Source organism: Oryzias latipes, chromosome 2, assembly GCF_053564925.1.
Source record: "Oryzias latipes strain Hd-rR chromosome 2, Olatipes_Hd-rR_3.1".
NCBI lineage: Eukaryota > Metazoa > Chordata > Actinopteri > Beloniformes > Adrianichthyidae > Oryzias > Oryzias latipes.
Window position 1 is genome coordinate 27,537,026 of NC_136238.1, and position 13,632 is coordinate 27,550,657.

Genomic DNA, 13,632 nt, shown 5'->3' on the forward strand with positions numbered 1-13,632 from the left:
AACTAAAGAGCCTAAAGAGACTGAAAAGAATAAGAGGACTTTGGAAAAGATGTATTTCTATATTTGACTTTAATTTGTGTTGAGTAAAAAGGTATGAGTAAAATGCTCATTTGTGTAAAGCAGGGGTCTCAAACTTGCGGCCCGCGGGCTATTTACGGCCCCAAAGACGATATTTTGATGCCACCACCTTAATATGAAAGTTTAATGTTATGCGACCCGCCATTTTTTTTATAAATTACACTTTTTCAGTGTTGTGTGCGGAGGTGACGAACCAACCAATCATAGTGGGGTATATGACTCTTTGGGGTGTGACATTCCGGCTTAAAAGCAGGAGAATATTTAAGGCAGGAAACCTGACAGCCTCCTCCTTTGGAACACATCACTTTCAATTCAATTCAATTTTATTTGTATTCACAACAACAGTTGTCTCGATGGGCTTCGTATCGCTTATTGAAAAAGTTAAACATAAAATCAAAAGGATCATAAATACATAGAATTTAATAGGAAGATACTAAATTGAACTAACAAACTGACTAAGCTAAACTGGACATCCCTAAACTAGAAAATAGAGAATAACTAACATATATAACTTTACAACTACATATTTAAAGTCCAGCAGACGAGCTTCATCCAGACGGGGTTGGGGGGACAGTCAGGGGCGCGAGTTTGAGCCAGAGACAGGATCCACAGCCAGGTGTAAAAGCAGTAGTAGAGGCGAGCCAGAGAGAAGGCACACGGTCAGGTACAGGAGCACGGTTGAGCCAACTGGAATGGAGTGATGTGATCTCTTCTGATAGGTCTTGCTAACAATCTAGCTGCTGCGTTCTGAACAAGCTGGAGACTTCTTAAGGAACTCTTAGGACACGCTGCTAACAAGGAGTTACAGTAATCCAGCCTCGACGTAACAAATGCATGGATGAGTTTTTCAGCATCAATCTTAGAAAGTATATTTCTGATCTAAGCAATATTCCGCAGGTGAAAAAAGGCAGTTCTACACACCTGAGATATGTGAGCCTTAAATGATAAGACCTGGTCAAATACAACCCCAAGGTTTCTAACTGTGGAATTAGGGGCTATACTTATGCCATCCAGGGAGACTATCTGAGCAGACAGAGCATCTCTGAGGTTTTTAGGACCAAGTATAATGACCTCAGTTTTTTCTGGGTTCAAGAGGAGGTAATTAATTGTCATCCAGGTCTTGATGTCACTGATGCAGGCGTTTAGTTTCTCTATCTGGTCATTCTGGTCAGGCTTCATGGATAAATACAAATGCGTATTGTCGGCATAACAATGAAAATTAATGCTGTGTTTCCTGATTATGTTTCAGATTCTCTGATCCCTATGTCATGCTCTAAACTATAGAGTAAAATACTGTGGTCAATAGTGTCAAAGGCTGCACTGAGGTCTAACAGGACCAGAATAGAAAGTGGTCTTTTTCTGAGGCCAATAACAAGTCATTAGAGACTCTAACTAATGCAACTTCCGTGCTGTGGTGAGGTCTAAATCCCGACTGAAAGTCTTCAAAGAGAGTTATTTACTATCGTTAATATGGAATCATTAATTAGGGGAAAGATTTCTTTAAAAAGTCTAGTGGGAATTATGTCTAACAGACAAGTTGAGGATTTGGAGGACGTAATAATTGATGATATTTCCACTTGATCCACGGCAGTGAAGCAATCTAATGTTACAGAGGTTTCTATGGATGCCTCCGCTTCTACCACTTCAGTCTGCTCTGGGCTGATAGTAGGAATAACTTGATTCAACTTATGTCTAATATTTGAGATTTTACTATTGAAAAATGTAAGAAAATCATCAGAGCTGAGAGAAACAGGAACATGTGGTTCTACTGAGCTCTGACTGCGAGTTAATCTAGCAATAGTGCTAAAAAGAAATCTTGGGTTATTTCCATTCTCTGATATTAAGGTTGAATAGTACTGGCTTCTAGCTCTACGCAGGGCTTTTTTATATTTTGATAGGATATGTTTCCAGGTATTCAGAGACTGCTCTGAGCCGGAGCAACCCCGTTCTCTTTTCAACTTACGGGTTACTTGTTTAAGAGAATGGTAAATGGCATATACTTATATATAGCTTTTCTACCTACAAGGACAAAGCGCTTTACAGTCACAGACCCATTTACTCAGTCACACACACATTAAAACACTGGTGGCAGCTCCGCTGCTAAACACAGGCGCCTGCCTGCCACCAAAGGCAAAGTGGGGTTCAGTTCATGGGCGTGCAAGGCGGGAATTGAACCTGCAACATTACGATCATGGATCGATCACCCTACCGCTGCACCACAGCCGCCCCAGCGTGGTGCTGCGTGAAACAACGGTGCTACTCGGTTTTGTCTGATGAACTTAGGTTTCAGAATGTCACTAAGTACTGGCTGACTGTGAGTTTAAACTCAGACACAGAACGGTCAGTTAAGGTTCTTCAAGATGGCGGTGCGCAAGGACGCTGCAGCTTACGGCTCTCCCATTCAGTGCTATTTTTTGTTGTTTTTGTTTGTTTTTCCTGTTTTTCTGAGGACTATCGGTTCTGCGAACCTCCTCTACACATGTTCGGACCTCATAGATATAGGAAATCCTCATCAGACATCTGTCTCGAACAACTTTCTTTACACGCACAACATCCCAGCCGAGATAGCCAGACCAGCGGGCTCTTCGTGGCTTGTTGTCGGAACTTGGAGGCGGCGCAGACGGCGGAGAGAGAGGAAGCAGAAACGGGGCAGCCGATCTGGAGCTATGCTACGGCTGAAGAATCAACCACACAAGGCACCTCTTCCGAGCCTGTATGTTGCAAACGCCAGATCCTTGGCACACAAAATGGATTATTTACAACTACAACTCGCTAACAACCGTTGCGTGCGCGACTGCTGTGTAATGATCATCACCGAGACATGGCTACACCCGGGGATACCCGACGTTAGCATGCAGCTAGCAGGCCGCACTCTTCTACGCTGGGACAGAACAAAAGACTCCGGTAAGAGCAGAGGAGGGTGGCGCTGCATCTACACACACAACTGGTATAACAATGGGACAATTATAGACAATTTCTGCTCTCCTGATCTGGAGTACATGACTGTCACATGCCGGCCTTTCTTTCTACCGAGAGAGTTCACCGTTGTGATTGTTATGGCGGTGTGCATCCCACCCAACGCAAACACAAACAAGGCCCTCTCTCTCCTGCTGAACATCATAAATGAACATCAATGGGCCCACCCTGACAGCGTTCATGTTATTGCAGGAGACTTCAACAGGGCTAATCTGAAAACAGTACTGCCGAATTTTTACCAGCATGTTAAGTGTGCCACGAGGGGTGAAAATACTCTGGATCATGTTTATACCAACATCAAACATGCATACAGAGCCATCCCCCTCCCACACCTGGGGCAGTTAGACCACCTCTCCCTCCTGCTACCCCCAGCCTACACCACCCTCAGACGTAGTGGCAGGCCCATCACAAAAAACCATAATGACCTGGCCTGACGATGGACTCAGCAGATTAAAAGACTGCTTTGAGCAGACGGACTGGAATATGTTTCAACACCAGGAGCTGGAAACACACACAAGCACGGTGCTGGATTACATCAAGTTCTGCATGGGAAATGTGACTGTTGACAAAAGCATCCGGGTTTTCCCTAACCAGAAACCCTGGATGACCACCCAAGTCCGCAAACTCCTCAAAGCCTGTGACGCTGCCTTCCGGTCAGGCGACAGAGCTCTGTACAGAGCTGCCCGTGCTGACCTGAGGAAGGAGGTCAAAAAGGCTAAGCTGGACCACAGGAGGACCATCGAGTCCCATATGTCCAGCAACAACACGCGGGAGGTGTGGAAGGGCATACATGACATCACCAACTACAGGGGATGTCAAGTAACTACAGACCATCTAAATGCAGCGCTAGCAGAGGAGCTGAATAACTACTTTGCACGTTTTGAGGCTCCAAAAGAACAGAACTCTGCCCCCCCCCCCCCCCCCAAACACACACACACATGTGCCTGGGTAAAGGACTTCCTCACTGACCAGCCCCAGGCTGTGAGTCTGGGCCCCCACCTCTCTCCCACACGCACACTGAGCACTGGCTCCCCACAGGGCTGTGTGCTGAGCCCCCTCCTGTACTGCCTCTACACCCACGACTGCAGTCCGCAGCACGACAGCAACCTCATTGTGAAGTTTGCTGATGACACCACAGTCGTCGGACTCATCTCAAAGGGAGATGGGGCAACCAACAGGGAGGAGGTCCTGAAGCTGGCAGCTTGGTGTTCAGACAACAACTTAGCTCTGAACACCAAGAAAAACCAAAGAAATCATTTTGGACTTCAGGAGGCACAGCACCAACCCAGCTCCCTTCTACATCAACGGAGAGCGTGTGGAGAGGGTCCACAGCTTCAGGTTTCTGGGAGTTGTATTCTCCAACAACATCTCCACATGTTGTGCACAATGTGCACATGTGCACAATAAAGGCATTCTATTCTAATCTATTCTGGGGCGACAGTGGCTCAGGTGGTTGAGCAGGGCGTCCAATGATCGAAGGGTTGGCGGTTCGATTCCCCGCTCCCACCAGCCAAATGCCTCAAGTGTGGCTCCACTGCCAAATGCCTCCAGTGTGGCTCCACTGGCGTGTTTATGTGCGTGAATGACCCCGGTGATGGTCAGAGGGGCTGTAGGCGCGAACTGGCAGCCACGCCTCTGTCAGTCTGCCCCAGGGCAGCTGTGGCTACAAGAGTAGCTTACCATCACCAAGTATGAATGAGGAGTGAATGAATAATGGACACAATGTAAGCACTTTAAGCGTCTGGAAAAGCGCAGATAAATCAAATCCATTATTATTATTCTATTCTATTCTATTCTAAGCTGTTTCTTATTCACTGGGGCAGTAGCATGTTCTAATTTAAACTGGAAGGTAATCAGAAAGTGATCAGAAATGATGGGGTTAAGAGGAAGGACACTCAGCTGGTTAATAATGTGGTTTAGGTGGCAGCCGAGGGCGGGTGCCTTGGCGGCCCAGACCCCGGTCATGGAACTTGGCTTTTGGGACATGGAACATTGCCTCTCTGGGAGGGAAGAAGCCTGAGCTGGTGCGAGAGGCTGAGAGATACCGTCTAAATATAGTCGGGCTCACCTCCACACATAGCCTGGGCTCTTAAACTCAGTACTTAGAGAGGGGTTGGACTCTCTACCACTCTGGAGTTGCCCAAGGTGAGAGGCGGCGGGCTGGTGTGGGCTTACTCGTGAGCCCCCAGCTCTGCCGCCAAGTGTTGGAGTTCAACCCGGTGGACGAGAGGGTCATGTCCCTCCGCCTTCGGGTGGGGGACAGGTCTCTAACAGTGGTTTCAGCTTATGGGCTGAACAGCAGTTTGGAGTACGAGGCCTTCTTGGTGTCTCTCGAAGGGGTGCTGGAAAGTGCCCCAACGGGGGAGTCCATTGTCCTCCTGGGGGACTTCAATGCTCACGTTGGCAATGACAGTTGCACTTGGAGGGGCGTGATTGGTAGGAATGTCCCCCCTTATCTGTTATTGGACTTCTGTGCTGGTCATAACAAACACCATGTTCGAACACAGGGGTGTCCATCAGTACACCTGGCGTCAGGGCACCCTAGGCAGGAGGTCAATGATCGACTTTGTAGTTGTTTCAGGCGACCTTCGGCCTTGTGTCTTGGACACTCGGGTGAAGAGAGGGGCGGAGCTGTCCACCGATCACTATATGGTGGTGAGTTGAATTCGCTGGCGGGGAAGGAGGCTGGAAAGACTTGGAAGACCCAAACATACTGTGAGGGTCTTCTGGGAACGTCTGGCTGAGCCCTCCGTTAGGGAAGTCTTTAACTCCCACATCTGGGAGAACTTCAAACGGGTACCGAGGGAGTTTGGGGACATTGAGTCCAAGCGGACCGTGTTTTCCACTTCCATTGTCTCTGCTGCTGCTTGGAGCTGTGGTCGCAAGGTCTCTGGTGCCTGTCGCGGCGGTAACCCCCGAACCCGGTGGTGGACACCGGAAGTAAGGGATGCCGTCAAGCTGACCAAAAAGTCCTACCATGCCTGGCTGGCTTGCGGGACTCCAGAAGCAGCTGACAGGTATCAGCAGTCTAAGCGAGCTGCCGCCCGGACTGTTGTGGAGGCAAAAACTGGGGCCTGGGAGGAGTTCTGTGAGGCCATGGAGAAGGACTATCGGTTGGCCTCTAAGAAATTCTGGAAAGCCATCCGGCACCTCAGGAGGGGAAAGCAGTTCTCCACAGCCATTGTCTTCAGTGCAGGTGGGGGACTGTTGACTTCGACTGGGGAAGGAATACTTCGAGGATCTCCTCAATCTTACTGACTCGCCTTCTTTTGAAGAGCAGAGAGCGAGGACTTTGAGGTGGGGCTGTCTATTACCCGGGCTGAAGTCAATGAGGTAGTCAACGAGCTCCTCAGTGGCAAGGCCCCAGAAAAAGGATGAGGTCCGCCCTGAGTACCTCAAGTCTCTGGATGCTGTAGGAGTGTCTTGGCTGACACGTCTCTGCAGCGTCTCGTGGCAGTCGGGAACTGTACCACTGGACTGGCAGACAGTGGTGGTGGTTCCCCTCTTTAAGAAGGGGGACCGGAGGGTGTGTTCCAACTACAGGGGAATTACACTCCTCAGCCTCCCTGGGAAAGTCTATGCCAGGGAACTGGAGAGGAGAGTCCGTCCGATAGTCGAACCTCGGATTCAGGAACAACAGTGTGGTTTCCGTCCTGGTCATGGACAGTGGACCAGCTCTACACCCTATCGAGGGTACTGGAGGGATTGTGGGAGTTCGCCTACCCAGTCCATATGTGTTTTGTGGATTTGGAGAAGGCGTTCGACCGCGTCCCCCATGGTGTCCTGTGGGGGGTGCTCTGGGAGTATGGGGTGCGGGGAGCCTTACTGAGGGCTGCCCGGTCTCTGTATGACCGGAGTAGGTGCTTGGTTCGCATAGCCGGCAGTAAGTCAGACCTGTTCCCGGACCACGATGGACTCCGGCAGGGCTGCCCTTTATCACCGGTTCTGTTCATAGTTTTTAGGGACAGAATTTCTAGGCACAACCAGGGGCCGGAGGGGATCTGGTTTGGGGACCACAGGATTTCCTCTCTGATTTTTGCAGATGATGTCCTGTTGGCTTCATCGAGCCAGGACCTCCAGCGTGCATTGGGGCGGTTTGCAGCCGAGTGTTAAGCGGCTGGGATGAGGGTCTGCGCCGCTAAATCCGAGGCCATGGTTCTAGACCGGAGAAAGGTAGTTTGCTATCTCTCGGTGGGTGGAGTCTCCCTGCCCCAGGTGGAGGAGTTTAAATATCTGGGGTCTTGTTCACGAGTGAGGGAAAACCGGAGCGTGAGATCGACAGGCAGATTGAAGCAGCGTCCGTACTTATGCGGTCGCTGTATCGGTCCGTTGTGGTGAAGAGAGAGCTGAGCCGAAAAGCAAAGCTCTCAATTTACCGGTCGATCTTCGTTACAATACTCACCTATGGTCATGAGCTATGGGTCATGACCGAAAGAACGAGGTCCCGGATGCAAGCGGCTGAAATGAGCTTCCTCCGTAGGGTGGCTGGGCGCTCCCTTAGAGATAGGGTGAGAAGCTCGGTCACCCGCGGAGAGCTTGGAGTAGAACTGCTTCTCCTCCACATCGAAAGGAGCCAGTTGAGGTGGCTCGGGCATCTAGTCAGGATGCCTCCTGGACGTCTCCCTGGAGAGGTGTTCCGGGCATGTCCCACTGGGCGGAGGCCCCGGGGAAGACCGAGGACATGCTGGAGAGACTACGTCTCTCAGCTGGCCTGGGAACGCTTTGGGGTCCCCTCCAGAGGAGCTGGAGGAAGTGGCTGGGGCGAGGGAAGTCTGGGCATCTCTGCTCATTCTGCTGCCCCCGCGACCCGGTTCCGGATAAGCGGAGGAAGATGGATGGATGGATGGATGGATGGATGGACACTCAGCTGGTTGATCTCTATACCATGGGTTAAAACAAGATCCAGGGTGTGCTTATGACAGTGAGTGGGTTCAAGCAACATCATCTCATAAAGCTGCAAAAGCATTTCCTAGACAGTCACTGGGGTCAAACACAGTCACCCTGTATATAATAGTCATTAGTCGAAGCCAAGTTTCTCTTAAAGCTAGTAGACTAAGGTTATCATTAATTAAATCATTGACTAAGAGGGACTTAGAGGAAATGGATTGAATGTTTAATAAACCACATTTAATGACATCATAGTTCTGCTTGTGAGTGCTGGTGTCTGTCACTTTAAGGTTTCTCTGACGTATTCCTTTCACCTGTCTTTCAGTACATAAGCTAAAGCTAGGATCATCTTGATTTTCCCTGCATGGGTTTTGCACCAGCCCTAATCCTAAGGGAGGCTTAGAGGAGCGTTTTACACTGCTGCTCTGTGCCCGGATCTCGTCTGGGTTGTCAGGTTGACCGACTAAGGCTAACACAGTGGTCGGCAACCTTTTTTACTCAAAGAGCCATTTGGGACCGCCCCTAATAAAAAAGAAAGCACTCTGAGCCACAACCTGTTTTGACATCATTATATATATTTTGCATGTATACATTATTCAAAGGTGCTCATTACGTCGATCGACCTGTTGATCTTCAATGACATGAGTGTAGATAGCGGTCCAGAAAAGATTAAAAAAAAAAAGTACTTCTTTAAAATCCACCAGCCAATAAAATCCTCACTGAGAAGTACGGGACTTGCTGAAAGCTAGTGCAGAACATGAAAGTCTTCTTTCACTTCCATTCTTGATGCTCTACACAGACAATTTTTCTTTCATATGGATTTGGACTTCATCTTTGGAGAATCCTGAAAACACTTCTTTACAGAATGGAAACGTCTAATATTCAGTCAGTGAACTTTCAATGACACTTCTTTTTGGTTCATGTCTATCAGTTGTTTGCAGCTTTTCATGTCACCTTTTCATTGTGTTCATGAAGTGTTGAACTCTATTCTAAATGGCCTTTTGTTGTCTTTGGGCCTGAGTTGAACTTTTTAGGTTTCATCATTTTTTTTTCGCATTCAGAAAACTATGATTCAGGAAAAAATAGATAAGTTCACATAAAAAGGTGAGCTCTTTGGTTGGACTGAACAAGCCCTCATGAGGAGGAGATTACAAAGCAGAGGATTCTGTCCAGAATCAAGGCCATCGTGACCAATGCCTCACCACCCCCCTACATGAGGCCTTCACGGAAAGGAGTAGCATGTTCATCAGCAGAATACTGTCCCAACGTTGCTCCACAGACAGACTAAGAAAGTCTTTAGCCCCTCCTGCTTTTAGACAGTCCAACAAAAATGACATATGCAGCTGCTGGGTCTATTAAATGCATTGAAAACTGGTTGAATTGTGGTTCTGAGATGTTTTTTAGGCATATTTGTTAGGATTTATTCTGGTTTGAACACTTTTAACACTGTTTTTTTCTTGTTCTTAAGGACTGATTATAGTACGTTTAGGGCCTGTCATCTGAAATTGGTTTTAAGGTTAGAAGACGTTTCACGTCTTATCCAAGAGGCTTTGTCAATTCTGAATTAGCTGGTCGAAGAGCTGGTATATGCGCTCATGGGGTAGGAGTCAGACCTGAAACTGGATGGACTAAGGACTGATGCATTTTTCGCTTAACTGTACATTAAATACAAAGAATTTCTTGTTTTTATTGACTAAATGATAGTTTTTCATTTCTAGTCATAAAATAATTTGTAGTCCTTTTTTGTTTTCTGTGACTGAATGTTGGATTTATGTACTTTATGTTATTCATTATCATTCTAACTGCTGATTTTAATTTGTTGTGTTGGGATTTTTCCATGTAACATTTGGAGACCTCACCAGAAAACAAAAGTGTTTGGAATGTGAGCTGATTTTATTTTGAAACACAGAACTTCCTGTGACCACAGCAGAAAATTAAAGAATATATTAGTAACTACTAACCTTATGATTGATAGGTATTTCACTCCCCATGTAACCAGGGAAACCCAATTCTTTTTTTTTTTTTTTTTTTTTTCTCCTCATTCATACTTAGTGATGGTAGCCACAGCTGCCCTGGGGCAGACGGACAGAGGCGTGGCTGCCAGTTGGCGCCTACGGCCCCTCTGACCATCACCGGGATCATTCATACACATCCACACACCAGTGGAGCCACACTGGAGGCAAGGAGGGTGAAGTGTCTTGCCCAAGGACACAACGACATTTTGGCTGGTGGGAGCGGGGATCGAACCGCCAACCCTTCGATCATTGGACGACCCGCTGAACCACCTGAGCCACTGTCGCCCCAGGGAAACCCAATTCTAAATTAAGGTGGGAGGAGACTTCCTCAGAGCTGCTAGGATAAGAAGTGTTGAATGGTTGTCTGTTTCCAGCTCTCCTCACGAAAAATTGTAATGAGCTTATGGTGTTTGTTTTGTATTAGTGTCTTGTGTTTACATACATAACTTTGAAACTGAATGATGCACTGACCAAAGAACATTTTGTGTGTTTTTGTTGTACTAGAGAAATTCAAAGGAAGTGTCTGTTCTAGATTCAATATTTAACAATCGTTCCAAACTATTTTCTTCAAATATTTTTGATGTAGAATCCTTTGAATGGTTTTCTGAAAACTGGAAGCTGAAAACTAATTTTGACGCCAACTTGAACTTTCTACAGGCCGATCTGTGAACATTTTTTCTGACATAAAATGGATCCTTGTTCTAAAATAGTTTGGAGACCCTGATTTACAAGATCCTGATTGAAACAGATCAGTTTCTATCAATAATCAGAACAATCAATTCAACTGATGAAGAAAATCTGTACCAATCATCAGTTTGTTTCAAACACGGCTGTAGACAGAAAATCTTCCAGTGAAACATCAGAAAGTTCTTCACCTGATCCGTTCTTCTCATCCTGTAGGGAGTTCAGCTTCTTTACTGACCTCAGAGTCTGCAGTTTGCAGTCTGGACTCTCCAGAAAACCACACAGATGAAGAAATCCTGAATCCTGCAGGTTCTGGTTCTGGCTCAGGTCCAGTTCTGTCAGATTAGACGGGTTTTTCTTCAGAGCTGAGACCAGAGCTTCACAGCTGATCTCTGACAAACTGCATCCCTCCAACCTGCAATCAGACAGAAAAGTGTGTTCAGGAGCAGTGATGCAGCTTATGGTCCAGGAACTTGGTCCATTCAGTCAGGTGGGACCCGCCCTGATGACAGACTGACAGATGACATTTTATCTGTTTGCTCATTTCTTTTGGATTTGGACCAAAAAACATGATCATGAATGAAAATGCAATAGATCAGAAATGACTTGAAATGACGATTTATCGTATTTTGGGCAGATACTCGCTGCAGTGTTTTACAGGTAAATACCCTAGTGCGGTTCAGTCAATTAACTCACCTGCTCAGCGTCCTATTTAAGCCCAGGTGCGCAGTTGTTCATTCTCTTTCTTACCTTCAGCGCTCATTCTTCGCCGGTTTCCTTCTCTTTCGGCGTCTTGCTGTGTCCTTCGGATGGATGATCCCCATTTTTCTGATGTGGGGTTTTCGTTTCGCCGCGTCTGTTCTCCTTTGCGGCGATCAGCGGGCGGCTGACGCCGCACAGCGCGTTCGTTTCGCCGCGGTCGCGTGCATCTGCAGGGGGTGTGCTTTCCGCGATGTTCGGGATGTCCGTGGCCCCCAATCAGGAGCAGTCTGGGTCTTCTCGTCTGCCGTTGTCACCCCAATTTTCTACGGTGAGCGTCATGCGGCTCTTTTCCCGTGTAGTTTTCTAAGGCTGCGTCTTGCTTCCTGTTTACTTCGGTGACGTCACGCCCCTAAAGACCCTGGGAATTGTAGTTTTGTTTCATGGTCCTTCATGATGCACTTCTGATTCCTTTTCTGCTGCGTAGTTCTGCGTCGTCCTGTTGTCGTTTCAGGGGTTGTGGGGTCTTTTCTGTGGTTGTGAAGGCTGGCGGTCCTCGTTTAAACAGGTTTCTCATGCTGGCTGAATTTGACTATCTTTAATTCGATGCTGGCTTTATTATTATGGCGGTTCTTCTGTTTATTTTTTTCGTTGTTGTAACTGCTGGCTAGTCAGAATGTGAATCAGTGTCTCTTGGACCCGTCTCTGCTCTGTGGACATTTTCCCTACGATTGGTCTCTCTTATGCAGCGTCTATGGCGCTTTTTATTCACTCAGCGATCCTCGTTCGTTGCCCCTGCACCTTCTGCATCTGGTTCTGCTCCGCCTGTTTTTCCCTGCTCTGTGTACCCCAGTGGGTCCTGCCCTGGCTTCAGGGACTTGCGTCGGCCGCATTAGTGAGTGTGTTAGTCTCGTCGCGGCCTTGTTTTCTCGGCTGGACAGTTAATTTGTTATTCTCTCTCTGGTTTGGAGGTTCGTGGGGGCTATGTGATGGATTCTTCTGGGGCTTTGTTTTCAAAGCCGCCACTAAGGGTGGCCCCTGGGAAGTTTTCAGGTTGACGTGACTTGATCTAGACCTGTTAGCGCCTCGCAGTTCATCTTCTGGGCATCAGTGGCCTGGTTCCCCATGCGCCTTCAGGATTGGTATACATTTTCTTCATCTCCCCATGCTGTCTCCACGATTTTCCTCCGAACGCGATATAAGGCTGAGGATGACTGTTATCACTGATGGTCTCACTGTTCTGCCTCTATGCCTCTCAGTGGCGTCTCTTGGCCTTCAGTTGGCGCTCGAAGTATTTGTCGATTTACCTTTCCGCTGTCGTGGCAGTCCTCATAAAATCGACTTTATTATCTGAAGCCCTGTACTGGATATTTGTTGGCGATGGGTGCCCTTCATTTTGCATGTTATTGATGATTTCTTGGTGGCCAACTTTCCTCTGTATCCCTGGTCTTTTGAATCTCTGTGGAAAAAACTTTATTTTCAAATCTGGGTTTCCACCTTGTCTATAATGTATGGTCCTCCACCCGTCCGGATTTATTTTTCTTCTATGGATTTGGGTGGTTCATTGTCTCTCCCCATTATGTCATCTCTAGCTTTTGTGCAGCATGTTGTTTATTCAAATTTTGGTTGAATATGATTTGTCAATGATTGGGCCACCTGACATTTGCTGTAGCTTTGGTCCTATGGTCATTTGTTCATCTTGTGTTCTTGGTCTGGGTAGTTCGATCCTGGGCCCCGTGTTCCTGTTCTGGATTTTCGTGTTTTGCGTTTGATCTTTCCCTCTCTATGCCTGGAGTGGTTTTGTGATGCCTGTTGTGTCTTCAGGCTCCCTCCACTTGTTCTTCTGAGTCTGCGCCTTCTGGTTTGGGGGAAAAGGATTTAAGAAGAGTGGTTTGTGTTTGTCCGGCAGCCAGTATCTACAGCTCTGATGGTTTTGAAGGGGTCGTCCGGTTATTTCATCGTTGGAGATTATATTAAGGCTGTTTCAATATTGAATGACAGTATTGTGTCATCGGTTGACTTAGTTAATGTTTAAATAACACCTTGAGCAACTTCTACCCTGACCGTAGGAAATATATTACTTGCGCTCTCAAGCTTAATTCAAGAGTTAAATCTTGTGTCCACAAGTTAGTCTTCTATCTGCCTTGCTTAAGCAGATGACACTCTGCTAGATGCATCCCCATTTAGAGGCCTGTTATACTCCGCCTCTAAATGCTTAAGGTTCAGTCTAGCAAAAGTATTATCAAAACCTATGATCCCTCATGGCTCTCAAGTTCTCTTTTGCAGTATCCAG

At 47.2% G+C, this 13,632-nt stretch overlaps 4 protein-coding genes across 6 annotated transcripts in view; 1 reads left to right on the forward strand and 3 right to left on the reverse strand.

The window, feature by feature from the left end:
• LOC144987221 (uncharacterized) overlaps positions 1-13,632 on the forward strand; it is a 223,153-nt gene that overhangs the window by 160,002 nt on the left and 49,519 nt on the right. The window lies entirely within an intron of this gene.
• Positions 1-13,632, reverse strand: part of LOC144986855 (uncharacterized) — a 265,622-nt gene that overhangs the window by 120,720 nt on the left and 131,270 nt on the right. The gene's annotated exons all lie outside the window — the stretch shown is intronic.
• LOC144986781 (NLR family CARD domain-containing protein 3-like) overlaps positions 1-13,632 on the reverse strand; it is a 47,134-nt gene that overhangs the window by 18,051 nt on the left and 15,451 nt on the right. For both annotated transcript variants that reach the window (XM_078934848.1, XM_078934840.1), the window contains exon 8: positions 10,879-11,055. In XM_078934848.1, the coding sequence (XP_078790974.1) occupies positions 10,879-11,055 (177 nt within the window). The remainder of the gene's footprint in view (positions 1-10,878; positions 11,056-13,632) is intronic.
• On the reverse strand, positions 4,043-9,126 carry LOC144990530 (uncharacterized). Its single transcript, XM_078944052.1, has 2 exons — positions 9,094-9,126; positions 4,043-6,591 (listed from the first exon to the last, which is right to left on the reverse strand). Exons 1-2 carry the CDS (start codon positions 9,124-9,126, stop codon positions 5,632-5,634), a joined length of 993 nt encoding a protein of 330 aa, XP_078800178.1. The 3' UTR covers positions 4,043-5,631.